Source organism: Vipera ursinii (genome assembly GCF_947247035.1).
Source record: "Vipera ursinii genome assembly, chromosome: 12".
In the NCBI taxonomy this organism is placed as follows: domain Eukaryota; kingdom Metazoa; phylum Chordata; class Lepidosauria; order Squamata; family Viperidae; genus Vipera; species Vipera ursinii.
The window spans coordinates 19,508,567-19,535,548 of NC_139525.1; the positions used below are offsets into that span (position 1 = coordinate 19,508,567).

Consider the following 26,982-nt stretch of genomic DNA (forward strand, 5'->3'; position numbering starts at 1 on the left):
CGAATGTTGAGGTGGTCTATCTTCCTTTCGGCCTATGACTACAGGCTGATTTACAAACCCGGCAAAGAAATGGGCCATGCAGACGGCCTTAGTAGATTGCCCTTGCCGCATGTGGAGCCCGATCCGGCTCCAGCTGCATGCATTTTAGCAATTCAAGACTTGCCAAGAGTTTCCCCTACATGCAGGAGATGTTGCTGCAGAAACGGCAGCCAACAAAATCCTAAGTTGCGTGTTGGCTTGGATTCACACAGAATGGCTGAAAAATAGTGGGGAGCCCGATTTCCAGAGTTTTTTCAGTCAGAAAAATGAACCTTTGGCTCAGAAGGGGTGCATCATTTGGGGTAGCAGGGTCGTAGTCCCCAGTTCACTCAGGCCCAGAGTTCTCCAGTCTCTGCACGAAGGCCATCCAGGCATCGTCTGGATGAAGGCACTGGTGAGGAGCTATCTCTGATGGCCAGGGCTAGATAATGCTATCGAGGCCCAAGTATATTTTGTAACCAATTGAATGTGTGTACCATCCAGGGTGAAGGGGTGTAATGTATTGGCCTTTTTCTATATGTGTGAGTGTTTGCTTATGTTACACTGCTTGCTAATTGCTTGAGTTCAATTGCTAGTTGACATGTATGCTTGTAACGGTTGCTAGCTGGCCCAGACTGATTGTCTCCAGCCGGCTAAGTAGGTCTTTGGGTGGGAAACCTCTGCTTTAAACCGGCCAACCATATAAATAGCTGCGCAGCAGCTCACTTGTTGCTTCTGTTATGTCTAACCTTCAATAAAGCCTGTTGTCTTGCTCAATGCCTGCAAGAACTGGCTACACAACAAGGAGTATACAGGAGCATATTTAAAGGTTTATTTTAAGTCAGATATCAAACTGGAGAGCTAAATCATTAAGATTTCCAATTTACTCTATACAGAATATTCCATTATCTGAAAGTGTTGTGCACTCAAGTCCTTGATCAACTTGCACAGATGCCTTATATCCATTTGACCCGGAGAACTCAGGAGCACTATATGAATGTATGTCACAGAGAAGAAAGGCTCAGGCTATTCTCCAAGGCACCTGAGGGCAAGGCAAGAAGTAATGGATGGAAGATCATCAAAGAGAGATCCAACTAGAACTAAGAAGAAATTTTCTGACAGAACAATTAACCAGTGGAAAAGTTTGCTACCAGAAGTTGTGGGTGCTCCATCACTGGAAGTTTTTAAGGACAGATTGAACAGCCATTTATCTGAAATGATATAGGGTCAAGATAATTATAAAGATGATATCCTTTAATGTGGTAGAATATAGTTTTGATTTTCATTAGAAAGAGGATGATGAGTTACTAGTCCAACACCTGTGCAGAGCATCTGCAGTATAATACCAAATCATTTGGCACATGATTCTAAGCCTTTTTGTGCATTCTTACTCTGGTGAGGAAATTCAGAGTTTTTACGTGACTTTTGCTTTTCTTCCTTTTCTCCTCTACAATCTAATCCAGAAAAGCAGCTTTACAGCGGGCAGTGGGAATGGGCGGACTCCGGGGATGAAGGGTAAGAGAAGTGCTGCCGAGAGCTGGTTGTGTTAAAAGAACTTGGCGAAATTTCACATTAGGGCACTTAAGCCTCTTTATGCTTTTTTTTTCTTGGAAGCAAAGGGTCTTGGGTGTTATCACAAGTTCTAATAAGGTAAATTACAAGGTTGTGGGGTTGTTTTGTATTTTTTTAAAAATGTAGTTGTTTTTCAGCCCCGTGTCTCAACGTCATGCCAGGCATCCTGAGAAAGGGAGAGCATTATTATGAGAAAAAAGAGTCTAATGACTTTTATTCAAGGCCTTGATTGCAGGTTGTTGATGTGATTTTGCAAGGAGGTGTCAAACAAAGAGCAAAGATGTGTAATGCCTAGAGGGTCGTGGAGGGGGGACTTTTTTACTCTGGACTCAGTTGTTGCCTAGGAGATAGCTGCTTGCAACTATTTGCAATGGCTTCTCCTGAAAAGCTGGGATGTGAACTTGGAAAGCAGAGGTGTTCCCATTGTAGCTTGATACATGAGGCTCTGGGCTTAGCAGTGGTCCTGCCCTTGGACTCCAGCTGTAGTGCTAAGCAGCAGGCTGTTAAAGGAGACAGCCATGTGGTTGGGGACCACCAACCATCTGGCAAGGGATGGAATGAACCTCACAAGAACTGGAAAAAATATATTCAGAAAATGACTAGCTCATCTTATCAGAAGGGCTTTAAACTAAAATTGAGGGGGGAGGGTACAATCTTCATGACTTTTAGAACCTAATTCCTAGTAAAAAACACTAGATAACCAATCATTTAAGGAGGTAGAGAGTAAAGAGAAAGAAGAAGGGAAAAAATGGGAAAAAATAGTGAACTAGTGAAATAGTGATACAAAGTAGGAGATAATAAGAAACATACCCAAGACCCATAAAGGACCCAAATGCTTGTACACTAATGTCAAAGTTTAGTGAACAAACAAGGTGAACCTGAAGTACTAATACATGAAGGCAGATTGACATAGTTGCCATTGCTGAAACTTGGTGGGGTGAAACTCATGACTGGAATGTATTGATGGAAGGATACAAATTATTCAAAAGAAACAGACCTAATAAAAGAGAAGGTAGAGCTGCATTATATATAAAAGATCACTACATCTCTGCAGAAATCCACAAAACCAAGGATGAAAAACTAGAATCCATATGGGTCAATATAAAAGGAAAAAGGAATGACATTGCTATAGGCGTACACTACAGGTCACCCAAACAAGCAGAAGAAATAGATGAACTTTTTGCTAAACAACTAACAAATGTATGTAGAAAATATACCACAGTAGTAACGGGAGACTTTAACTACACTAATATGAACTGGGGGACAAACTCTGCAGCAAATGGGAGATCAAACAAATTCCTAACCAACCAACTTTGTCATCCAAAAAGTAGAGAAGGAAACTAGAGGAAAAGCTATACTAGACCTAATTCTTATTAACAGAGAAGAATAGCGTAGCATAGCATAGCATAGCATAGCATAGCATAGCATAGCATAGCATAGCATAGAGCTGGAAGGGACCTTGGAGGTCTTAAAAATTTCCAGTGATAGAGTGCCCATGATTTCTGGGGGTAAGTTGTTCCATTGGTTGATTGTCCTCACTATCAGGAAGTTTCTCCTTAATTCCAGGTTGCTTCTCTCCTTGACCAGTTTCCAAATATTGTTTCTCATCCTTCCCTCTGGTGCTCTGGTGAACAACTGACCCACTCTGCCTTGTGGCAGCCCCTCAGATACTAGAAGTGATAGAGGGAGTTGAAGTTGCTGGAACTTTGGGCAAGAGTGACCATGCCATATTGAATTTAATAGAATATAATCCAACAAATGTCTTAAACTTTAAAAGAACTGATTTTAACAAACTCAGAGAGAGCCTAAGAAAAAATCCATGGTTGAAAATTCTAAAGGGAAAACAACTCAAGAAGCATGGGAAACTCTCAAAAATATGGTCATAAAAGCCCATTTCATCACAATAACACTGAAAAAGAAAAACAAGCAATTCAAGAAGAAACCAGCATGGCTGCCCAAAGATCTCTCTGATAAACTGAGACCAAAAGGACAAGTACAAAAAATGGAAAGAGGGACACATAACTAAGGCTGATTATCAGCAGACAGCTAGAACATGCAAAGACGAAGTCAGGAAAGCAAAGGCTCAGAATGAACAAAGACTTGCAACAAAAGTCAAAGATACCGTATTTTCTGGTGTATAAGACAACTGGGCGTATAAGACGACCCCCGACCTTTGAGAAGATTTTCAAGATTTTTCGTCTAATAAGCCAGAAAATACTTACATGCCAGTTGCCAAGTGTCCAACACAAGCCCGATTCAGCCCTGTCTGATGCAGATGGTGCAAAGCCTCCCTTTTGAAGCCCAAAGGGGCTTTTCCTTCCACCCACCCTTTGGAATAAATGCAAGAGCTGCGTTCACATGACGCACTCTTCCAGGCCAGACTCTGCAAACGGCATGCCAGAAGCCGCAACCACCACTGGAACTCCGAGTCCCCGCCTTTCGGCAGCCTGCACAGCTGAGCGCAATCCTGCTTTGAGAGCACATTTGCAAACGGAGCAGCCGCCACGTCTGGAGCCAAGCCCCGCCCAGCAGGCAGTCAGCCAGGCAAGCCCGGAAGACGCGCTAGAGAGCCGGGCTTGGGGCGGCCATGCCAAGGCCGGCTGGTGAGGGCTGCTGCGTGGTCTGCGGGCGAGAGGGGCACCAGGCCGCCAAGTACCGCTGTCCAGACTGCCGGGAGAGATAGCGGGTAGCAGGGCACGCTCAGCTTATGCTCAGATGCCGCTTGGGCGAGGGGGGGGCTTCCTGCCACTCCCGGGATCTGGCATTTGCAAGGGGGAGGGGAAGGGGCTTAGAGGCTCTTGGTGGGAAGGGAGAGTCACGTTGGAGGGGGGACTGGACTAAGGAGGCTTGAAGTTGCTTTGCAAGAACGGGGACGCTCAATTGATTTATGTACTATTTTCCGGCGTATAAGACGACTGGGCATATAAGACGACCCCCCCAACTTTTGAGAAGATTTTCATGGGTTAAAAAGTCATCTTATATGCTGGAAAATACGGTAATAATAAAAAAAGTTTCTTTCAACATATAAATAACAAGAAAAAAGCCAAGGAAACAGTAAGTCCACTTAAGAGAGAAGATGACAGGGACATAACAGACGGCAGAGAGAAAGCAGAGATGCTTAACTCATTCTTTGCATCAGTCTTCACGCCCCTCCCCAAAAAAACCTATTGCCCAACCTACCAAAAAATAACTATAAAAAGACAGACTAGAAATAAAGATTAAAATAAGCAAGAAAAATGATTAGAAAATACCTGTCCGATCTTGATGAATAAAATCCCCGGGAGATGATGAATTAAAATCCCAGAATTCTGAAGGAGCTGGCAGATGTCATCTCAGAACTGCTGTACCATATCTTTCAAATATCCTGCAAAAAACAAACCAGGGAAAGTACAGACCAATCATCGTAACATCATCCTGGGAAGATACTGAAAAAGATAATAAAAAACAGATCTGTGAACATCTAGAAACAAATAAAGCTATAATTAGTAGCCAGCACGGGTTTGTTGAAAACAGATCATGCCAAACCAATCTTATTTCATTGGTTGACAGACCGTACTCAATGAGTAGTCCTCAATGGTACTACATCCACATGGAGGGAAGTAAGCAGTGAGATACCACAAGGCTCTGTCTTGGTCCAGGACTCTTCAATATCTTCATCAATGACTTAGGTGAGGGAATAGAAGGGGAACACATCAAATTTGCAGATGACACTAAGCTGACAGAAATAGCCAACACCCCAGAAGACAAGCACAGGATCCAAAAAGATCTTGGCAGACTTGAACAACATGAAATTTAATGTGGAGAAAAGCAGTTTTACACCTAGGCAAGAAAAACCAAATGTGCAAGTACAGATTAGTTGAAACCTGGCTCAAAAACAGTAACTGTGAGAGGGACCTTGGAGTCCTAGTGGATAATCATTTAAATATGAGCCAGTAGTGTGGGTCAGCAGCCGAAAAAGCTAATACAATCCTGGGTTGTATAAATAGAGGCATAGAATCAAAATCACGTGAAGTATTAATACTGCTTTATAAAGCCTTAGTAAGGCCATAACTGGATACTACTGCATCCAGTTTTGGTCACCACATTACAAAAAAGAAATGTTAAGACTTTGGAAAAAGTACAGAGAAGAGCAACTAAGATGATTAAAGGCCTGGAGACAAAAACATACGAAGAACTGTTGCAGGATTTGGGTTTGGTCAGTTTAGAGAAAAGAAGAAGTAGGGGGGACATGATAGCAGTATTCCAGTATTTTGAGAGAGGTTGCCACAAAGAGGAGGGGGGTCAATTTTATTTCAAAGCACCAGAGGGCAGGACAAGAAACAATGGTTGGAAACTAATCAAGGCAACCTAAGGAGAAACTTCCTAACAGTGAGGACAATTAACCAGTGGAACGACTTGCCTTCAGAAGTTTTGGGTGCTTCTCCACTGGAGGTTTTTAAGAACACTTACGTACAGTCACTTGTCTGATAGGGTCTACTGCTTGAGCAGGGGGTTGGACTAGAAGACCACCAAGGACCCCCTCAGCTGTATTCTAATTGATTGATTGAAATCTATATTAGTTCATGATAGCAAATCAAAACCAAGTCATATTGAGTTAGTTTGTCAAAGAGGTGCCTTTTAATGTGTGGTTTATTGGAGAGGATGAAAGAGTTAAACCAATTAAATGAAGGAGTTAAATTTATTAAATTGTGTCTATGTGTGTGAGAATTGTTTTAAGGCCTAAATGTACCCAGGCATTTTTGGACCCAGGCCCCATGGTTTCTGCCTATCAGCACAATTTATTGATTCAGGAGGGGCCAGGAGATACGAATCCCTTTATCATGGGAATTGTTCCTGCCCAGGAAGGCCATCTAGGACTTTAAAGGCAGTGACCATAAAAAATACAATAAAACAAAAATGCATGTTTGGACAATATCTTGGTCAGTTCATTTTAATTTTTCAAGAAAGAATCTTTTGTAGTTGCTGCTTTCTTCAACCATCTCATCCTGATGCTGATTCCTTCTGTGCACAAAAGTTGTTTAGCAGGATTACTGGCAAGGAAGATTCTTGCAGGGAGTGTGAAAAAAAACTGGAGCTTTTCCCAGAAATTGTTGGAAAAAGCTTCAAAACACTAATTTGTTATGAGGTTAATTCAGGAAAACTTGTCCATTGTCAAACAGAAAGTGGAGGAAAGAGTGAAAGACGCAAAGGACAAAGGATTCAAGTATGCTAAAGCAAAATTTGGATGTAACATTAAAACATCCCAGTTTTTTTGGTTTCTCTTCTCAGCAGATGCCTGGTCTAAGAGGTCAAGTCATCTTGAGCCTCATAGTACTTGGATGAGAGACCACGGCGAAGTTCAGGGCTGTAGGCCAGACTGGGTGATCACAAAACAAAATAAACAGCATCCAAGTTGTCCCAACAAAGATGCCTGATTGCCTCCAAGCATTCAGCTAAGCTCCAGGTCTGTTTGCTAAATACTTTTTATTGGATGTTGGATGAAACTTTATCTGAGAATGTTGGGGATGTGAATAACCAAAATAGATTTCAGCAAAGAGATTGTAGATTAATTTTTAGTCGTTACAATACATGTGAAGAAGCTGATCCAGCCAGCCTGAACATAGCAAGTTGCCAAACAGAATTTGCTCTGGGGCAATCTGGTTGCTGGGAGTTTTGGTGATAATGTTTCTCATGCCACCAGAATCAGTGTGCTAATATTTGTGGACTACTTAAAAATAATAATTGCTAGCTTAATTAAAAGGCTGTGGTGCAATTTTCATTAAGAAAGATGGTCAGCTAGGTCATGTTGTCAGGACCCACCCCAATGAAGAACTCTTGGAGACAGGATTATCCAAGCAGGAACTTTTACTAAAACATGATTGTCAGTGGGTAATCTAGACAGGATCTGGAAACTGTATTGCAGTGATACTTTTAAATTGTCCCCAAGTAAAAACCCCTCCCCTCAGTCCATTTGGTCAGTCCCGGATCAATTAAGGTTCAGGTGTCAAAACCTTCCATGGGAAAAGGGATCTTCCATCCCTTTACGACATTTACTTCCTCCCCTTCAGATTCCAATCGGAGATACAAACCAGAATCTCTCCCCCCTCCCCTTTTGTTCTTTCCCTGGTTTTTGATGATGGCCTCCAGGCAGGCTGAATAAACAACCTTGCATCTAATGGATAGGGATGGCCAATTAACAACTTCTCTTCTCCTCCTTGGGAATGGCAGAATCCAGTGAGGGATGAGATTTAGGGGTGCACAGATAGGGGTTTAGGAATGGAATATAAATGGATTCTGACACATATCTCTCCAGTCTTGTCTCTCAAAATAATTATTGCAGATTAAAACTTCCACTGTGCTACTTCTAACTTGCACTGCTATTTTGTGCATCCCCTCATTGCTGCTATTGGCTTCTCTTTTTCCTTCACTTAATTATTTGCTCTCTTGATCCACTTTGTCTGTCTAATTTATAGAGCCTCCCATCTCATGAGCAAGAGACTCTGGGCATCATACAAGAAAACTAAAACAATAAATTTTACATTTATTATCATTAACAAATATTAAAAACATTGAAAACTAAAAAAGGTTAAACAGACATACTAGGCAGAGGGATCTTGATAGTAATTGGAGCCACCATATCAACTGACTGGGGTCCCCAGGCCAGCTAGCATAACCTGGCCTTGAGGGACCTTCAGAAGCTTAGAAGCCACGAGGCCGTCCTCAGTTCAGGGGGGAAGGGATTCCACAGGGCAGGGTCCCAGCAGGAACGGCCTCCCATGCAGGACTCACCCAATATAGCTCCTTGGATGAAAGAACCTATAACAGGCCCATTCTGTCAGATATGGTGGGATGGGCAGCCGTCAATTTGACTTCCTTTCCTCACATTTCTTTCCTTCATACTTTCAATCTGCCTTTAACTCAGTCATTCTTCCTGGCTAGTTACTCAGGATATACAGAATTTGCCAACCGGAGAAAGGATGATTTGGGAAACTAAATACTGTATTCTGACGAAATAGGCCTATTTCAGGACCAGGTTAGCTTCAGTTTTGAGGACTTCCAGGGCATGGCCTTCTGACAGCAGAACTTTCTCGCGGGATCTGTTCTCAGTTGGACAAACTTTGCACCTCCTCGCTAATGAACACCCTCCCCTTTCTTTTTTTTAAAAAAAACTTTAAATCAGTGGCCCCCGACCTTTTGGGCCCCAGGGGCCGGTTCTGTGGAGAAAGGTTTTTTTTTCTGTGGACCGGAGGCGGCCTTTGGGTCATGTGCTGCTGGCAGGCTGCGGATCTCCCGGTGTTGGCGATCCCTGCTTTAAAACATGCTTGTTTTTATTCATAATGTAAGCTTTTAAGAGGCTTACAAAAATAATGCATAGAATTTGATTCATCACAATAAATAGAGTTAAAATCTGTGCTTAGTAAGGGACACCTAGAACAATTCAGTGTAAAAAAATCCATGATGATTTGGGATGGGAAAGCTGAATTCAAACTCCTCTCTTGGTGACTGCAAGGCAGATGTCTGAATAAAGGTCCTCCGCCACCTTCTTTAGGGATGTTTTCCATCGGCAGCTCTTCGTGACCCAAGTGCTTCGTCATCCAAATAGGGACTGAACCTGATCCTGCTGTGGATCCCTTCCCAGATGAAAGTCAGGAAGGCAAACTTCAGCCCCACCGCCTACCCAAAGCTCCCTGTTCAGAGAAAAGGAGACGAGCCGTTCAGCTGCACGGCAGTCTTAAATACGTGGGCCTTTCTCCAGCCCTGAAATTCTTCAATAATAATGACCTTCAATAATAATTCCTTTCCAGGCTCCTTTTTACTCCTCTGTTCATTCAGTTAAAGCTTCTCCAACCTGATTTTCAGATCTAATTTTTCTTATCATCCCTCCCGGCCTCTCTCCATCCCCGCCTCAGGCCAAAGGGGCGGACCTGCCTTCTCTCCTTTCCCGTCTTCTTCTTTGCAGGCTCCTTCCTTTCTTGGGGGGTTTTAAGCTCAGAGACAATGAGTCATACTGGCAACTCTCCCCCCCCTTTTTTCCAAGCCCCCCAATTCCACCTTAGTTATCCCCCCTTTTTTGTATCCTTCCCACTATCTCTCTCCTCGTTCTTTTCCTCCTTGATGATTTTCACGCACTTTGTTCCTCCGTCTCCTGAGGTTGCAGGGCTCTTCATGCTGTTTCCTCTTGGGCAACGTCATGTTTCTTCAGAGCAGTTTGTGATGAAACACAACTCCTCCTCCTCTCTTTTCTTTCGTGCAGCGCTCCTGCAGGACTGCGGTCTTTGAACTGGTGGCCTTGGGCAGTTTTTTATTCTTCTCTTTCCCAATTATTAAATCATATGATCTCATCTTTGTTACAGATGGAGATAAGAATATGGGCACTCTCGTTCTTTTCTTTTTGTCAGAGGGAGCAAATTTCTTGTCTGCTTAGGCATTCCCGACTGCTCCCTTCCCTCCTTCCTGGGCAGAGTGTCTCTGGCCAGTCTCGCCTCTTCCACATTTGCCCAGGGAAGTGAAGACCTGAGGCACGAGGCCCAGTGCTTGAGTGCTGCCAGCTCTCAAAGCAGCTCAGATTCGCCATCCAAGGAAAAGGAGACAAAGGAGAAGCCGGAATGGAATACGGAATCACGGAGTTGGAAGGGAGCTTCTGGTCCAGCCCTCTGCTTGAGCGGGAGACCCGCCACCATTCCAGCCTCTCCTTCAAAGGCTCCGGGGATGGAGCGCTGAGCAGAGGACTTTTTAGAGGCCAATAACAAATGAGCTTTTTCTCCTTTCCCTTTCTTTTTGTCTGCCCATTTGTCTAATGAAGTATCTTTTGGCATGTTAAAAAGCAACACATTCATTTCAGTATAAACCTTTGGCAACAAAGGCCATTGGCTATTCTTCAAAAGCAACTTGGTATTATACAGATCTCCTTGAGAAAGAGGGAACTGAGTAACAAACATATTTAATTTCTCTTTTGTTTACCATCCAAAATAAATCGGTGATAGGAAGTATAGAAACATAGCAAAAAAAACCCTCTGGAGAGAATTTCAAGTGACTGATTGCCAACTGTTTCTCATCATCTTTGCACCATAAACCTTGAGCTGCTGTTTGTCTGCAGCAGACTAACAGCAATATGGAAATTGTTATAAAATATGAAGAGCATCAATGTGCTCCAAAATCAGTTTGTGCTATAATGTAAAAGTAAAAGACCCAAGACCAGCAATCAGCCAAGTGCACGTCTCCTATTTTTTTATATAAATCTTATAACACACCCATCAGATGGTTGGATGTAGCCAGACCAGTTATCAGTGATCAAAGGTCCAAAAGAGCTCTGAATAAAACCACAAACCAAGAAGGCTGCAGCTGATCTAAAAGTCTTGGAGGGCTTACTCAGGAATCAGTTTAGAACTGGAACAGAAGAGACTGGAACTGAGCTGCCTCTTTGACCCAATTGGAATTTTAGCAATGGCATCTTGCTCTAGTGGACTGATTTAGAATTACCATTTAATAGATCATTGTAGAATGCCGCAACCTAGTATACCGGTATCTTTAATTCAGTTAAGTACAAAGGTTTGCCATGATACACTTATCAGTGAGTTGATAATGTGGCACAAATGATCCATTGCCATTTTGCAAACAATCCTAAAACATTTGTAGAAGGCAATGGATCAGTCTGGAAAAAGTTCAAGTATTGTTTCTCACAAGAGGGTAACCAGGGCAGCAGTCAATCTGAAAATTAAGTCTCAATAGAAACAGATGAAAAAAGTATGCTTAACCTGAAGAAAAGAAAATTGAGAGGACTTGCAACAAATATTTCAAGGGCTGTTGTATAGGATGAGGAGCAGGAATATCATCTCTGAGCAGAAATCACAGAACTGCAGATTTTGGCTACAAATTCATTTTAACAATGCAAACCATCAGTAGTAAAACAGAGCTCTCATTTTGTTGTAGAATGAACAGCTGCACAAGTACCTGGTTGAGAATGCTTTCTCATCCATTATGCCTTACATCAAATAGATTGTTAGACTAGATCAGACATGTCAAACACAAGACCCGGGGGCCGGATCCGGCCCGCAAAGTGGTTTCATGCGGCCCGCGAGGCCATCCTAGAAACAGTGAGGGAACGGCCCCCACTGCCTTGGCCCTGGCCCAGAGACCCTCCTTCTGCCAGAGACCCCCAGATCTGTCCCACTCCTGCCCAGGCCCCCATAGGCACCCTTGATGCGAACGAAGTAGAGCTGGCCACGCCCACCCAGTAGGCCATACGCACTCCAGCCACGCCCACCCAGTAGGCCACGCCCACCCTGGCCATACCCACCCGCCCCCCCAAGGGCAACTACAATGCTGATGTGGCCCTCAATGAAATTGAGTTTGACACCCCTGGACTAGATGTTCTCTAAATACTTGCAAGCAGTATGTATTTATTGCGGGTTTCTTTTCTTTCATGCTCCCTAAATTTGCTCCTTTGTCCTTTGTATGAACTTCCACCCATATAGAAATGCTGTTATTGCCTTGCTTCTACTTAGCCATTCTATTTTTGTCCATGTTTCTCTGTATCCACTTTCTTTTCTAGTTCTCCATAACTTAAAATAATTATTTTTTTAAAAAAACTACCATTTTCATACTATATTCTTTTTAGACCCCAAGGCTGCCTTGAATTTTTCAAGAGGCAAATTAGGAGCAGGAATATGCTGATGGGTGTATTAGTAAGGCAGTTTCAGAGCTGTGCTTTTCTGAAGTAGTGAGGGTGAAGACAATCAGTGCACTAATGAAAGGACTGAATGCGTCCTTGTGATTTTACCCCTCGTGTCAGAGTAGGAGAGAGAGGGGATCACAAGTTCAGAGAACTGTACTGGCCAGCCTAGTCCAAGTGTTCTTTTTCCTGCTGGCATTTTAAGCTGAGAGTTAAAGGAGAAAGAAATGTCTGAATCATTCGGACAGAGGGAAGTGTCCAAAAGTCAAGACTACAATTTTTTGGCTGCCTCCAGGGATGCTAATGTAACCTTACCAAAGCTGGTAATATATGTGCTCATGCTGAGCACCGCTTCCAGTGCCACCTGGATGTTTATGAATATTCTGTGCCACCAACCCAGCCAGCCAGATAATACCACCGAAAGTGACGAGGACAGTACTATACTATATATATTTTTCTCGGGAAGGTGGCAGTTAATATTGTAGTTAGTCTTCCCTCAAATAAGGGTGATTCTCAATTTTGATTTTTCCTATCCTAGATTTCAGTGTGAGAATATCCTGCACCCTTCTATACCGCAGCTTGTTAGACTTGCCGCCAGCTGTGTACAAAGTTGGTGCGGCCTGCTGAGCTTCTTCCTTGAGGCCTGGCAATGGGTCGTGCTCTTCCAGCAGAAGCAGAGCTATGGCAGCCCAAACATCTCGTTTCCAGCCTTTGCTCAGCAACTAGAATTTGTCCTGTTTCTGACCCGCCTCTGCCAGAGGCATCTTTGGCGCAGAGATGCATTTCTCCCCATAGGTAACGTGACACGTTGCGTAGATGCAGATTCTCCAGTCTTCAGACGCATGTACAAAAACCGTGGGCAGGCACATCCTTCATCACTCCCGATCTTTTTTGCTCGATTGCGCTCCCATTTCCTTGATCAAAACCCCTCAAATTTGAGATGATTTCTAGATTTATTGATGCATTAATGTATATATGTGTTTTTAATTGCAACAAAGTCACCGTTCCAGCTTGTTCCTCTGATCTATTAATGACAAATTTCACTGTAACTTTTTTAAGGTAAACAAAAGTATCTCTGTGCCAGCCGAAATGACTGCACCATTGATAAATTCCGAAGGAAGAACTGTCCCTCCTGCCGCTTGAGGAAGTGCTACGAAGCAGGGATGACCCTCGGAGGTAAGTCTCGCCACGTTTCGGGACTGTGCTGTGTCCTTTGGGTGTCCCAGAACGTCATGAAGCTGAACCTCCGGTATGAAATCACAGGAGAAAAGATAAAAGTCTATGCCAAGTGTGCATTAGATTAGGTCCATTCATGGATGAGCTTTTATCACATGAGACAATGAAGTGAATCTTCCATTGCTTTATGCAGGACCTAAACAACCCCGTCAGATGTAACTCAAATGAACCTGAGCCTGTCACAAAGGCAGGTGTCCATACTCCCCAGCCAAGGGACAAAAACTAGCTGGAAGAGATATTGTCTTGAGAAATCAGGAGAAAAAACATTGCCTTTGAGAGTTAACGTGCAGTTAGGAACAGTGAAGACTGGGCAAAATAAGAATTAAGAATACAGAGAGCTAAAGCATGCATACCTGTCTGTCTTTGTATTTGAATAGTATTTCTTTCTAAGCTTGTTTTCGAAGATAAGCAGTCTCAATTGCTATATCCTTTGTTCAAGCCCCTGATTATCTTGGTCGTCCTTTTCTTCAAGCTCCCTGATACCCATCTTGAGATGTGGTGACCAGAACATATGAAGTAGCTTTGGATGGGGTCAGATCAAAGAACCTATCCATCAGTGTTCTGACCTTGGAGGTCTTCTAGTCCAACTGCCTGCCCAAGGCAGAAGACCTTCTACTATCCTGGACAAATGACTGTCTAAAAGAAGTTGTCTATCTCTAAACCAATTTAGAAAAGGCTGTGCTATGTACAAAAAAATATATAAGTGGATAAAAAGGCTAATTAGACAGCAAGCTACAAAGGAAAAAATTTGCTGTGAGGGACCACTGGACCCAGTGCTGCTTTTACAAAAACAACAACAAGAATTTATTTCTGAGCTATCAACTTAATTTCATGAGTATTTTAAGTTTCACCTGAACAAGCAATACTACCCTATTAAGTGACCCTTATTCCTGGAAATGTTACTTTTTAATAAGTGAATTACCATCAGGTTGAGCGATGAGTACCACCAGGTTCCAGCCCTGTGATGGCTTTGGTTCTGACCACAGGGCTTTCTCAGATCCAGAGTCACAACTCAGGCCTGCACTGGTAGAGATGCCTCAACTGCATTTCCCAGCTGCAGAAATGCTGCACCTCCCAAACTCCTCCTCTGCATGCAATTCTCGATTTCCATCTTGCCTCGCTGATGCCTGGAGGTTTATATAAAAGCATGGAGTGATGCGATATTGTTTATTTCTTTTAATTTAATCAGTGCCATCTTGTAAGCCCTCCTCTTGTGGGGTTTCAAGGCAGTTGGTCTCCTTAACTCACCTTCTCTTCCCAGTTCCACTCTGTGTCTTTAGCATTTACTTTACTCCTAAGAAACTCTGGAAATGCACATGGTCTATTACAGGAGGCTGTGTTGATAAAATTTAAAATGTATTGCTGATTGTGTCCTGAATTCAGTGGTGGGATTCAACCAGTTCACACCACTTCGGCAGAACCGGTAGCTAATTTTTTGTTGCCTGGGCCCAGAATGGACTTCTGGAAGCAGCATCCATAGAGAACTAGTTGTTCACATATTTGAATCCCAGCTCTGCCCGAAATAGCACACTTATCTTATTTGAAGCACTTCATAATTTAGGCCATCTGGTGCTGTAGTAAAGTTGACATGAATTTAGCCAATTTCACTTTGTAGCCTAAGTATTTATTTTATCTATTTATTTTACTTCAGTAGTCTTATATGCCACTTGAGTTATGCCTGATGCAGCAGCAGCTTACTGAGCTCCTAAAACAGTAGTAAGTGTAAAACAAAACAGTAGAAACAAAACAGTATAATAAAATAGCACTATATCTGAATTGTTCAGAGAAGGATCAGAGAGAGGCGGCAGGCTGGGTTTCAAGCGTTTATTTTGCTTCAGCTCCAGACAGCTGTCAAGCGGAGAAATCCTTGCTTTTATAGAGAACAGTCAACTTTAACAACCAATCAGGGAACCGAATTTTCCCGCCTCGAGGGTGGCGACCAATGACCTGCCGGCAGCTTTGACAGCTCCCGGGTGACTGCGCTTGCGTGGCTCGGTCGGGGAATCCGCCAGCTGACAGTCCCGCTGGCTGCGGGGAGGCGTGTTTGGAAGCCGGCGTTTTGACAGCTTGGCGGCTGTCAGCTGGGCCGGCTCTGGCGCATGCCTACTTGCCTAGGCAGCCTTTTGACAGCTGTCACTGTCAATGGCTGCTGCTGGCTCATGCGCGTGCGCGGTTTCTTCCGGCAGCCTTTTGACAGCTGTCAACTGTCAATGGCTGCCGCGTTAGGGATTCCCTGTTTTAGCCTCGGGTCTGGAGGCTTCTTGGTGTGGGGTTAACCCTGTGAGTGTCAGTATATAACAATATCGACAATTTAATTGGTAGTATTCCATGCTCCAGGGAACAAATGGAACCCCATCCACATCAGGAGAGATTAAAATGTTTCCTTCAGCCCAAAGTCTTGCTGAAATAGCCTGGTCGTAATGGAATTGCAACAAGCAACCCTGGTGGTGCCAACCTGATACTAAGGGCAGTGCTTTTCCAGCAAAGAGGGCCCTGAACGGGAGGCTTCAACCCCAGGAATCCTGCAAGAGATTTTCCCAAAACAATGGGATTTAGAGGGAGTCTTCTTTTCCAGGTCTCAGCAGATAGGTAGAAATCGTTAGGAGAATGTGATCCCACAGATAATCAGGATCCAACAGGAAGATCTTTCTTTCATGTAGGAAAGGTTCATCTAATTCATCTATTAGTTTTTGGAGAGTGATAATAATCATATGGATGAGGGCAAGCCAGTGGATACCATCTTCTTACATTTCAAAAAGCTGTTGATAATGTTCCTCATCAAAGACTTCTTAGTAAACTAAACAGCCATGGAATAAAAGCAGATCTTTTTGCAGATAAAGAACCGGCTAAAGAATAGGAATCCTGGGATTCTGTCCTAGGACAGGTGATTTTTAACACATTTATAAATGATCTGGAATCAGGCATGGCTAATGGAATAGCCAGGTTTGCTAATGACACTAAGTTGTTCAGAGTAGTAATAACAGTAAGACATATCTGCACATTAGGGGAATGTGTATCAAAATGGCAGATGCCATTCAATGTGAGGAAGGGTAAAGTGATGCACATTGGTACCCCAAATCGTAAGTGCTCATACAAATTAACAGGATCAGCAATGACTGATGAGGAAAGAGACCTTGGAGCAATGGTCAACAGATCAATGGAGGTGCTGACACAGTGAGCATCTACTGCATAAAAAAAAGGCCAACAGGATGTTAGGAGTAAGAAGAAGTGGCACTGAAAACAGAGATAGCAATATCCTAATGTTCTTATATGAATCAATAGTGTAACCTGATCTGGAATATTGTGTGCAGTTCTGGTAGCTGCTCCCAAAAAGGAGACAATAGAGCTAGAGAAGATCAGAGGAGGACAGCTAAGATGACAAAGGGGTTGGAGCAGCTTCACTAGAAAGGAGGCAAATAAAAGGAGATATGATTGAAATCTGCAGAATTGGGCACGATGTGGATTAAATGGGCACATAGAAGCTGTTTTTTCTTTCCCAAAATACTAGACCTAGAGGCCCATTCAGTGAAATTGAATCCTGGAAGGGTCAGGACAGCCAACGGCCTTTTATTTTTTTACACAATGCATAATTAAACTTTGAAATTCACTATTATGAAATGTAGTACTAGCTGGCTTGAAAAATGGGTTCGGCCAATTCATGGAAACCACTGGGATCAATGATTATTAGCTTTGATGAAATGCAACTATCTGGCAGTGGAATAGGGACATTAGTGGGCTTCCTTCATTGTTTGAGCACTATGAGAACAAACTGCTGGACTACGTCGGTTAAAAGTCTGACCTAGCAGCACCTGCTTATGTCCCTGAGGAAGAGGATGACTGATGAGCCAGTCTACCAGCATTTTGTCAACCATCTCTCCAAAAATAGCCCATGGGTCAGTGGGGCAGCTGACAGGCTAAGAGGAAGCAGCAGGAAACTTTCTCAGTTTGCTATGTGAACCTCTTCTCAGCTCGCATGTTCTCTCCCCCACCCACTGCGCCAGACTGTCCTTCAACCTATTTCTGTCAGTTTTCTGCAAAACAGGTAAACCTGTTTCAAAACAGAAGTCCACTGATCTTCCAAAAATAGCCCATAGACAAGGATGGATCATCTCAGAGCATTAATGCTGAGGCAGACAGGAGTACTTCAGGAGTGTGTGTGTGTGTGTGTGTGTGTGTGTGTGTGTGTGTGTGTGTGTGTGTGTTTAGATTTATTAACTCTGTAGCTGTTGGCTATGGTACAAATTAATCCAGAGCAAAATGTGAGCAATTTTTACTTAGTAAATGCAGCCTATTCACCGTGTCAAATTAAGGAATCCCCTTTCCAGTTGATCGGCATGACCCTCAAACAGGGCTACTGATTGTGTTATGGGAATCTCTCCCTTTATAAATTAAGGAAATAAAGTCCTCTTTCCATGATAGAGGAAGTTCTTCACATACTTGAATCTCATTAATTATTTGAATTCAAGATTTAGTCAGGATTTCTAAATGAGCCTTATAATATCCTGCAGAAATACAATTGGGTTCTGATGTTTTATTCATTGTAAGCATTTTAATTGCTTCTTTAGTTTTGACTTAAGTTATGGTTCAAATAAGTGTCTTTGCATAGAAAGTAGATTGCAATATGATCATTTTAAAACTGATATTTGTCAGCTACAAATCTATCTGATGGTGATACTATCTATCCCACATTTTTCTAGCTTACCAAGAAGTAGGTTGAGGTCTACTTTGTCAAATGTTTTACTGAAATCCAAGTATACCATGTCCACTGCATTTCACTGGCCCACTAATATACTCACTTTGTCAAACAATGAAATATGATTTGTTTAGCATGATCTGTTTATAACAAACCCTTTTTGGCTTCTGGTTATAACTTTGCTTGCTTCTAGCTGTTTGCAGATCTGTTGTTTGATTATCTTTTTTTTTAATCCCATTTATATCCCGCCCTTCTCCGAAAACTCAGGGCGGCTTACAATCTAAAGCACAAATCAATGTGCTTAGCAATAGCCTTCATTCTATGTATATGCCTGCTTATTAGGGCTTTCACCCCCCCCCCAAGCGGCATTATTACAAAATCAGTTTATTGCCCCCAACAATCTGGGTCCTTTTCCAAGATCTTCCCTGGTATTGATGTCAAGCTGATTGGTCTGTTGTTTCTTGGATATTGTTTTCTCCTTTTTTGAAGATCAGCTCTTTTCCAATTCTCTGGTAGTTCCCCAATGCTCCAGGATTTTTGAAAGATATGGTTTGGTGGTTCCAAGATCATCTGCCAGCTCCTACAGAACTCTGGGATATAATCTGTCAGATCCTGGTGATTTGAACTCATTTAGAATAGACAGGAGTTCTCTTGCCATTTTCTTGTTTTAATTTGTATTCCTAGTGTGTCTTTTATGGTTATATTTTTGATAGGTTGGGCTGTATTATCTTTTTGCGTGACGACTGATGCAAACAATGAATTATGCAGTTCAGCCTTCTCTCTACTGTCCATTACTTCTTTACTATCTTCTCTCTTTACTGGACTGATTATTTCCTTGACCTTTTTTCTTGTTTTTCATATGTTGACAAATCTTTTTTATATTACTTTTGTCATTTGTTGCAATCTTATTTGTTTCTGAGCCTCAGCTTTCGTGATTTCATCTTTGCATGCTTGGGCTGCGGTTACTCAGAGAATGACATTCGGCCCTAGATACTAACAGCAAGGGAAGGAGTGAAGAAGATTTGCTGGATGGGAATTGGATGAAACTTTGGAATTTACTATGAACATTTGGCTTAAATACAGTAAATTAAATGTTAAGAACTGAATATATAATTTTTTAAATAAAAAATTAACAAGATGTGAGTTCCGGCACCATTTTTTTACAAAAAAGCACTGAGTTTATTAATTAAATATCAGTATGAAGCATTTCAAAAAGGGCCCGTTGCTAAAAAAATTTTTTTGCTTTGCCTCCAATGGTGCTGAATCATATTTCTTGATAAACTCTCTTCTTATTAGGATTTGTAAGACTGCAACCATATGCACAATTATGAGAGTAGGTCCTCTTGAACTTAAAATTCCTTGGGAATATTTACTATAGATCAGGGGTCCCCAACCCCCAGTCCGTGGACCAGTAGTGGGCTGTGGCAGGCCAGAAACTGGGCTGCACAACAAAGCCCCATCCGTGGGATGCAGTCAGCACACAAAAACACGCCCACTCCAGTCCACAAAAAACCCTCTCTCCATGTAACTGGTCCCTGGTGACCAAAAGGTTGGGGACCTCTGCTATAGATCATGGATGCATTTACCACTGCTTATGTTTCCTCTTTTTTAATAATAAAAAACAACAATGAAAGGCAATATAAACTAAACTCAAAAAGAAAAAGAAAGAATAAAAATGCAAGAGAAAAAAGAAGAGAAAAAATTAGAAAAAGAGAAAAGAATTATTGAAAGAAATTATTTCCAAATTCATCACAAATACAAAGTTACATGCAAGTATCTCTTTTTCCCATAACCCGTCCCTTATCATATACACAAATCTGTACATCATTAACATTTCTTTCCTAGTTGAGAGCAAAAGTCTATAAGCATTCCCAGAATTTTACAGAAATATGCCTTAACTCTCTGAATGGTCAAACCAGCCGATCTTCTCCTTCCCACTTGCGGGGTTTGGTCTCCCGTCAGTTTTTCTTTTTCCCGTCTCCAAAACTTCTTCAAGGGACCTCTTGCAAATCCAGTAAGAAGTCATTCTCTTAGCTTATCATTTGTATTTCCATTTTCCAATATTTCAACAATCCTTTATATCGTAATCTTTCTGCGTCAGATGAGATCTGTTTCAACTCTTTTATCTGTCAGTTCTCCAGGATCTTCTCTTTTACATCTCTTTCACTTTCTCTTTTGAACATAATCGAGCCATAGAAGCAGACATCACTGCTTTTAGAGGAATATTTTATTAGTTTATCAAAATATAAAATACAATACAGAAATACAAAAAGAAATGAAAACAATGGCAAAACAGGGGAGAAAAGGAGCAGAGGAAAAATGTATGGTAAAAGGGGAAAGAAAAACAAAAGCATCAACTTCTGACTCAGTAAAATAAGGCAATAACATACAACCTCACCTTTTTACTTTTACATAATAATATATACTGGCCATTTCTGTAACCACAAACCTGTCTAACCAGGAAAATCCAAAATCAAAGTCTCCTTTTTTCCACCTCAAGCACAAAGTCCAAAAGCAGTTTCCAAGTAGAAACAAAATTAATTGTGTTCTTTTCTTTAATCAAAGTAGTCAGTTTTGCCAATACATCATGTTTTTTTTTAAGTTTCATTAAGCCCAAAGGAAAAGTCTCTAATTTTGTCTTTATATTTATTTTAATATTCCTCTATATTAAAATGTAAATTCTACTCCAGTATTTCCTTGTTTTATCACAAGCCCACTATAAATAGTAAAAAATTCCTTCATATTTTCAACATTCTTAACAATTTATCCAATGTTAGATACCAATGGCACAACAATTTATAAAAATGTTCTTTTAAATTACAATTTAATGTAAATTTTAACCTTTTGTCCACATATTTTCCCATTGTCCAAGCATTATATCCAAAATTCTTTGTCCACTGAATCATACAATGCTTCACATACTCATTTTCCAAGTTCAATTTTAATAATAATTTATAAAAGTATACCAATAGTATGTTTATCAGTACCACACAATAGTTTCCAATTTATTTTCTGCAAAATCAAATCCATAACTTAAAATCAAGTCTAAACCTTTTTTCAATTGTAAATATGTAAACCAATGGTAGACATGCCCTTCTAATTCCAGCTCCTCTTTAGATTTGAGGATAGGGTCACCATAATTTAAAAATATCATTTGACCAAAAGTCTATCAGTCTGGCCTCACCACCCAGAGTCATTGGACACGAGGTGGGCAGCAAATAAATTTTCTAAATAAATAAATAAATAAAATAAATACATTTCTTTTCAAAAAAGAAAACTTATCTTTTCCTGGGATGACATGCAGAGAGGCATCTTCACAGAGTCCCTTACTTTATATTTATGCCAAACTCTTAAGATGGCATGTCTAACAAAGTGGTTGTTGAACTCAACACTTACTTTATCCTTACCATGACATAAAATAGGTTTGCCATTCAAATAAGAGCCTCAAGCTCTTATTCTGGAGACTCACCCACTCTTAGCCAGACCAAACAAGCATTGAAGGACACTTTCAAAGCTAGTAAACCCAAACCTGCTCTTTCCTTTGCATCTTGCAGTAATTTATATCTAATTCTTGTTTTTTCCCCTTGTCATAAACTTAGAAAATATCCATTTGCCATTGTTTAAAGGGAGCGTTGATTATAAGTCTAAAATAGAAATAGCATTTACAGAGATTCTACTCAATTAAGATAGCTGTAATTTATCCCATCTTAATATGTCTTTTTGAAATCAGTTTGTATTTGTCTGTGTAACCCCCAGGTTTTTCACCTTTTTCTCCACATGACTTTTTTTTGTCAAATGTCATGGTCCTCAGAGGTGATATTCTTAACAAGCATTGCTGTTTTCTGTTTATTTATTTTAAAGCCCAACATTGTAGCTATTAGTTTCTGTCCTCATTATTCAAATATGTCCTGAACTATTTCTAATGTCATGCCGTTGTCTGTCATTTTGACTCAGTGCTGACCAAAGACAAAAGATAAGCCTGTCTCCTTTTTTGTCTTTTATGCCTTGAATCTTTAGTCCCTGCTAGTGTACTGTTAAATAGCGGGTTCTTTGGCGCAGGAATGAAGACGCGGAACGTAACTCATCATTTATTTCGTGTCGTGACTGTACTGGGGAAATGGCTGCAACTAGCCACAATATATAGTCTAGCCCCTAGGCGGCAGCCAATAGGTTTGAATCAACCATTGCCTCCTGGAGATAGCCAATTGCAGCACAGGAGACTTGTAGTCTGGGTTGCTGGAGAGCCTTTAGCTGCTCCAGCAACCCACGTGGTATTCCTTCAGGAGCCCAGTACATAACATGTACAATTTCTCAAATAATAAAATCTTAAATTTCTATTAGAATTAAGGTAAACTAAACTGTTTTGTTGCTATAAAGGTGCTGTTTGTATAATTATTTCCAAAATCTTCTACTAAAAGCCCTAATAATTTAAATTCATCTGGTCCCTTAATTTGTTGGATTAAAGTCTTGTTTAGCTTTTGCCATTTATTTGAAGTTGTTTAAATTCTTAAGCTTATAGTTAATGAAGGCCAACTCACCAGGTAGCTTTGCAAATAGCCAAGATAATAAAAAGGTAATTTCCAAAAGTGGATAGAAAGTGAGGAATTCAGTGTCCTTTAAAAGGCTCTGCCACCATTGAGAGCATAATGACTTCCTTTCATCTCCCAGTACTTAAACTCATGAGAAACCATCATCCAGAGCTGAAGCAGTCACTCTCCCTTCCTCTCCTTAACCATAGAGGTTCTGTGTGACCAGTCTACTCTCTGGTTCTTCAGTCACCATCATTGCTGCTCATTTGGAGACATGCTAGCTCACAATTCATCACCAGAAGTCTCACCCCCTCCCCACCATACACTCACACACTGCACATGTTTTCTCATGATCTAATTAATGGTAATCCTTTCTAAAGGCATTCTTCCCTTGCGTAGATGTAGATTCTCAAAGTCATACAGCAAATATACTGATCTTTATCTGATAAAAAGCAAAATGGGTGTGTTTTATCAACTGCCAGATTTTCATCAGAGCACAGCAATGTTTTGTGCAAGAATTGGGTGCCTGGACATTCTACAGCAGATCTCAAAATATAAGAGCTCCCTTCCACCAAGAACTATAATTTGCATTCTTATCTGAGTATAAAATGATACTTTTTCCACATGTTAATGCAACATCCTTGAAAAATTAAATTAAATTTAATTAAAAGTAATTAAATGAAAATTTGCCTTATTTGATTCCTTTTTTCCAATATTTCCCATTGACTGCTTCTTGTTTAATAGTGACAGAAGGAATGTAGAAGATGGACAGCCCCTGAAAGATCAAAACAATCTGGGAAAGTTTCAAATTGGAATTTTGCTGTGTGGAAATACAAACACATGCACCATAAAATCTGAACGATAAAGAGAGGCTTCACCTGCATTTGTAGTGCATTTGTTATTAACTTGATTACTGTCTTTGAAGTTACAGTACAGTATTCTATCATGTAGTGGCTACAGTAGAATTAACATACTGAATCAAATGCAGTGTTTTCTCCATATCAGTAAAACCTGGGATGTTGTTGAGCAGGCGGTTTGATGATTTTGCTAATGCTTTTTGCCCACAAATGAAGCCCTTCTTGTCACCTTATCTGACCAACTGAGAGGCAGCTTTTATAGACCCTTTTCTAAAAAGCAGCAAGGTTGTCAAGATCAATCCAATTCACAGGTCTTCCAGAAACCTGTGGCCAACCCAGCAAGGGTGCGATTGCTTTTTACCTCAAGAGCAGCAGCAGCAGGCAGCTTCTTCCTGCCCGGCTCATGAGAGCAACTAGAGGCACAAGGATGTCTGCAAAAGTTCATGAATGTTGGAAAGGATCTTAATGACAGAAAGGTTTGTTGCTGTCCCGGCTCTATTGTTGCATTGACTTGGAAAATAACAGAACAACACAGTTGGAGGGCACTTGGAGATCTTCTAGTCCAACTCTCTGCTCAAGCAGGAGACACTGTACCATTTCGGACAAATGGTGTCCAATCACTTGGTAAAAACCTCCAGTGCTGGAGCACCCACAACTCCCAAGGCAACCCATTTCACTGATTAATTGTTCTCACAGTCGGGAAATTTCTCCTTAGTACTAGGTTGGATTTCGCCTTGATTAGTTCCATCCATGGCTTCTTGTCTTGTCCTCTGGTGCTTTGGAAGTAGGTTGGGCCCCTCTTCTCTCTGGCAGCCCCTTACATATTGGAACGCTGCTATTGTATCACTCAGCAGGCTGCCAAAATCCTTTTCAGCATCTTATATTCAGGAGAGATCGTAGCACAGTTCCCTATTTTCCCCAGTGGTCTATTCCATGCGCTTGTGAACACAACCCTTCCTTAAATTCTATTGAAAGGAAACCTCAGGCTACAAGCGTTTCGAGAGCAGGAAGGTTGTTTTTCCTTTTCCCAGCTCTTCTTCCCCCCCCCTTTGCCCTGGCTGCCCTCCCCAGCACTCTTTTAGAGGGTTGCTCTGCCATTATCCTACAAACGCTTTACAGACGGACAGTCTGTGGGGCAGGATGTCTCCTCTTTCATCAGATATTTGAGTGAGAAGCTGAGCATTCCCATAATTGCCTGGAATTAACTGATAAATGCACCTAAATTGCGGAAATGTGTGCTCCTGCATGGCTGGCACGCACACCCCGTGGCAGGTGAGTGGTTTGAACTGATGGGAAAGAAAAGGCTCTGCCCTTTATTTGCAGAAGCTGAAGCATTGGCAGTGGGTCTTCAGGTCCACAGAGGTGGGGTTACAGCTGCTGAGTTATTTCCAGGTCACCGTGCCCCTCCTGTAATTTACAAGCAGCCATCCTTTGTGCAGATTGTAGTCAGGTATGGCAGCTGTCAGCAAACAAATGCTTGCAAACCTACAAGAGCAAAACATCCAACATTTTGTCTTCCTAGGCTGGATTATCTGGCAGGGATCTTGATTCTAAACCAGGAAGATTTAAGGGAGTCAGGAAGAAACGTACCTTGCTGAAGCAAACTGTGAAATCCCTTTTCCCTTCAGCATGTTTCGATTTATTCCAGTGACCTCTTGGTTAACTCACTTCCCTTTCCCAAAACTGCAGGCAATTAGCAGGGTGGACCTGTTTTCCTCCAGCCTACTCCAGACATGTTCTGTGAAGTCTTCCAGCCCAGCTGAGATTGGTTCTGTCCCAGTTCTGGGAGGGAACCATCCGTATTTTCCTCCATTTCTTTCCTCTCTTTCATTGTACAGCCTGATCCCCTCAATTTCCCCAGAGAGTTTTTACTGAACTCAAGAGGATATCAGACTATTTTCACTTTCAGAAGGAGGGATCTCTGATTGGTTCTTCCAGCAGACTGTTTAATAAAAGCCCAATAAACCCCATACTCCAAAACTCCGGTTAGGGTCAGTTTGTCATGCAGAAAATCTAATGTTTTAGATGAGGGAATCGAGGGGGAACATCAACTTTTCAGATGACACTAAACTGGCAGGAGTAGCCAACACCTCAGAAGATAGGCTTGAAGGATCTCAACAGGCTTGAACACAGGGCCCTATCCAACCACATGAAATTTAAAATAGAATAAAATAACAGAGTTGGAAGGGACCTTGTAGGTCATCTAGTCCAAGCCCCCACCCAAGCAGGAGACCCTATACCATTCCTGACAGATGGCAGTGCAGTTTCTTCTTGAAAGCTTCCAGTGATGAAGCTCCCACAACTTCTGAAGGCGATCTCTCCATTGGTTGATTATTCTCACTGTCAGAAAAATTCTCCTTATTTCTAAGCTGAATCCCTCCTTGACCAGTTTTCATCTGTTATTCCTCATCTGCCCTTCAGTTGCTTTGGTAAATAGGTTGACCTCCTCCTCTTTGTGACAGCCCCTCAGATATTGGAACACTGCTATCATTTCTCCCCTGATCCTTCTCTTCACTAGACTAGACACATCCAGTTCCTGTAGCCGTTCTTCATATGTTTTAGCCTCCAGTCCCCCAATCATCTTTGTTGCTCTTCTCTGCACTCTTTCTAGAGTCTCAACATCTTTTTTACATTGTGGTGACCAAAGCTGGATGCAGTATACCAAGTGTGGCCTTACCAAGGTATTGTAAAGTGGTATTAACACTTCATGCCCTCTTGACTGAATCCCTCTGTAAAAGCGGTGATGCTTTTACTAAGGTGTGGTACTAAAGCCTGGTAGTGGATAAATAGAAGTGCTTGCTATTCTCAGCCCACTCCTGGATATACTTGCAAGGTCACCTATGCAATTTGATTACCCCAGTGCCAGGTGAGAGCCTGCCTGCAAGAGAGACATCCAGCCCCCAACAGATGGTTCTTTGCATATCAAGCCTGTTAGGATGGAAAACATACATCATCAGGTGTTCAAATTAATGGGATGTTAAGAACAATCAGTGTTTTGAATTTGCAACTAAATAGCACTACAAAATAAACCTAAAACAGTGTTGGAGACTCTATTGTTCTCGTCCCTCTTAGGTACTTAATGAAACTAGATGCATTTACAAAGCAGAAATATCCCCCTCCAGTTTAGAGTTGGTAAAGGGCATAGCTAAAGGAGAGCATCTTTGGTGAGGAAGCAAAATCAGGCAGGTTGACGATGTGTAGCAGAGTGGAAAAAATAGACATTCCTGCATGTCAGGGTCTTTAAAGGCAGCTCTGGATTTTCAGAAATGGGGTGGGTGGATTTGTATTGGTTGGACTCCCTAAAACCAGCACATACAGCACTCAGAACATTTCACAACCTTACTCAGACATGCACATTATGCTTACATGTATGTACACACAAGAAAAAAATAGACATTTGTTGAGAAAATGGGAAGAAAATTATGT

At 41.6% G+C, this 26,982-nt stretch overlaps 1 protein-coding gene across 1 annotated transcript in view; it reads left to right on the forward strand.

Annotated features, from left to right (window-relative positions):
• The window catches only part of AR (androgen receptor), a 252,096-nt gene that overhangs the window by 157,197 nt on the left and 67,917 nt on the right, over positions 1 to 26,982 (forward strand). The window contains exon 3 of the mRNA XM_083372317.1: positions 13,301 to 13,417. Within this exon, the coding sequence (XP_083228443.1) occupies positions 13,301 to 13,417 (117 nt within the window). The remainder of the gene's footprint in view (positions 1 to 13,300; positions 13,418 to 26,982) is intronic.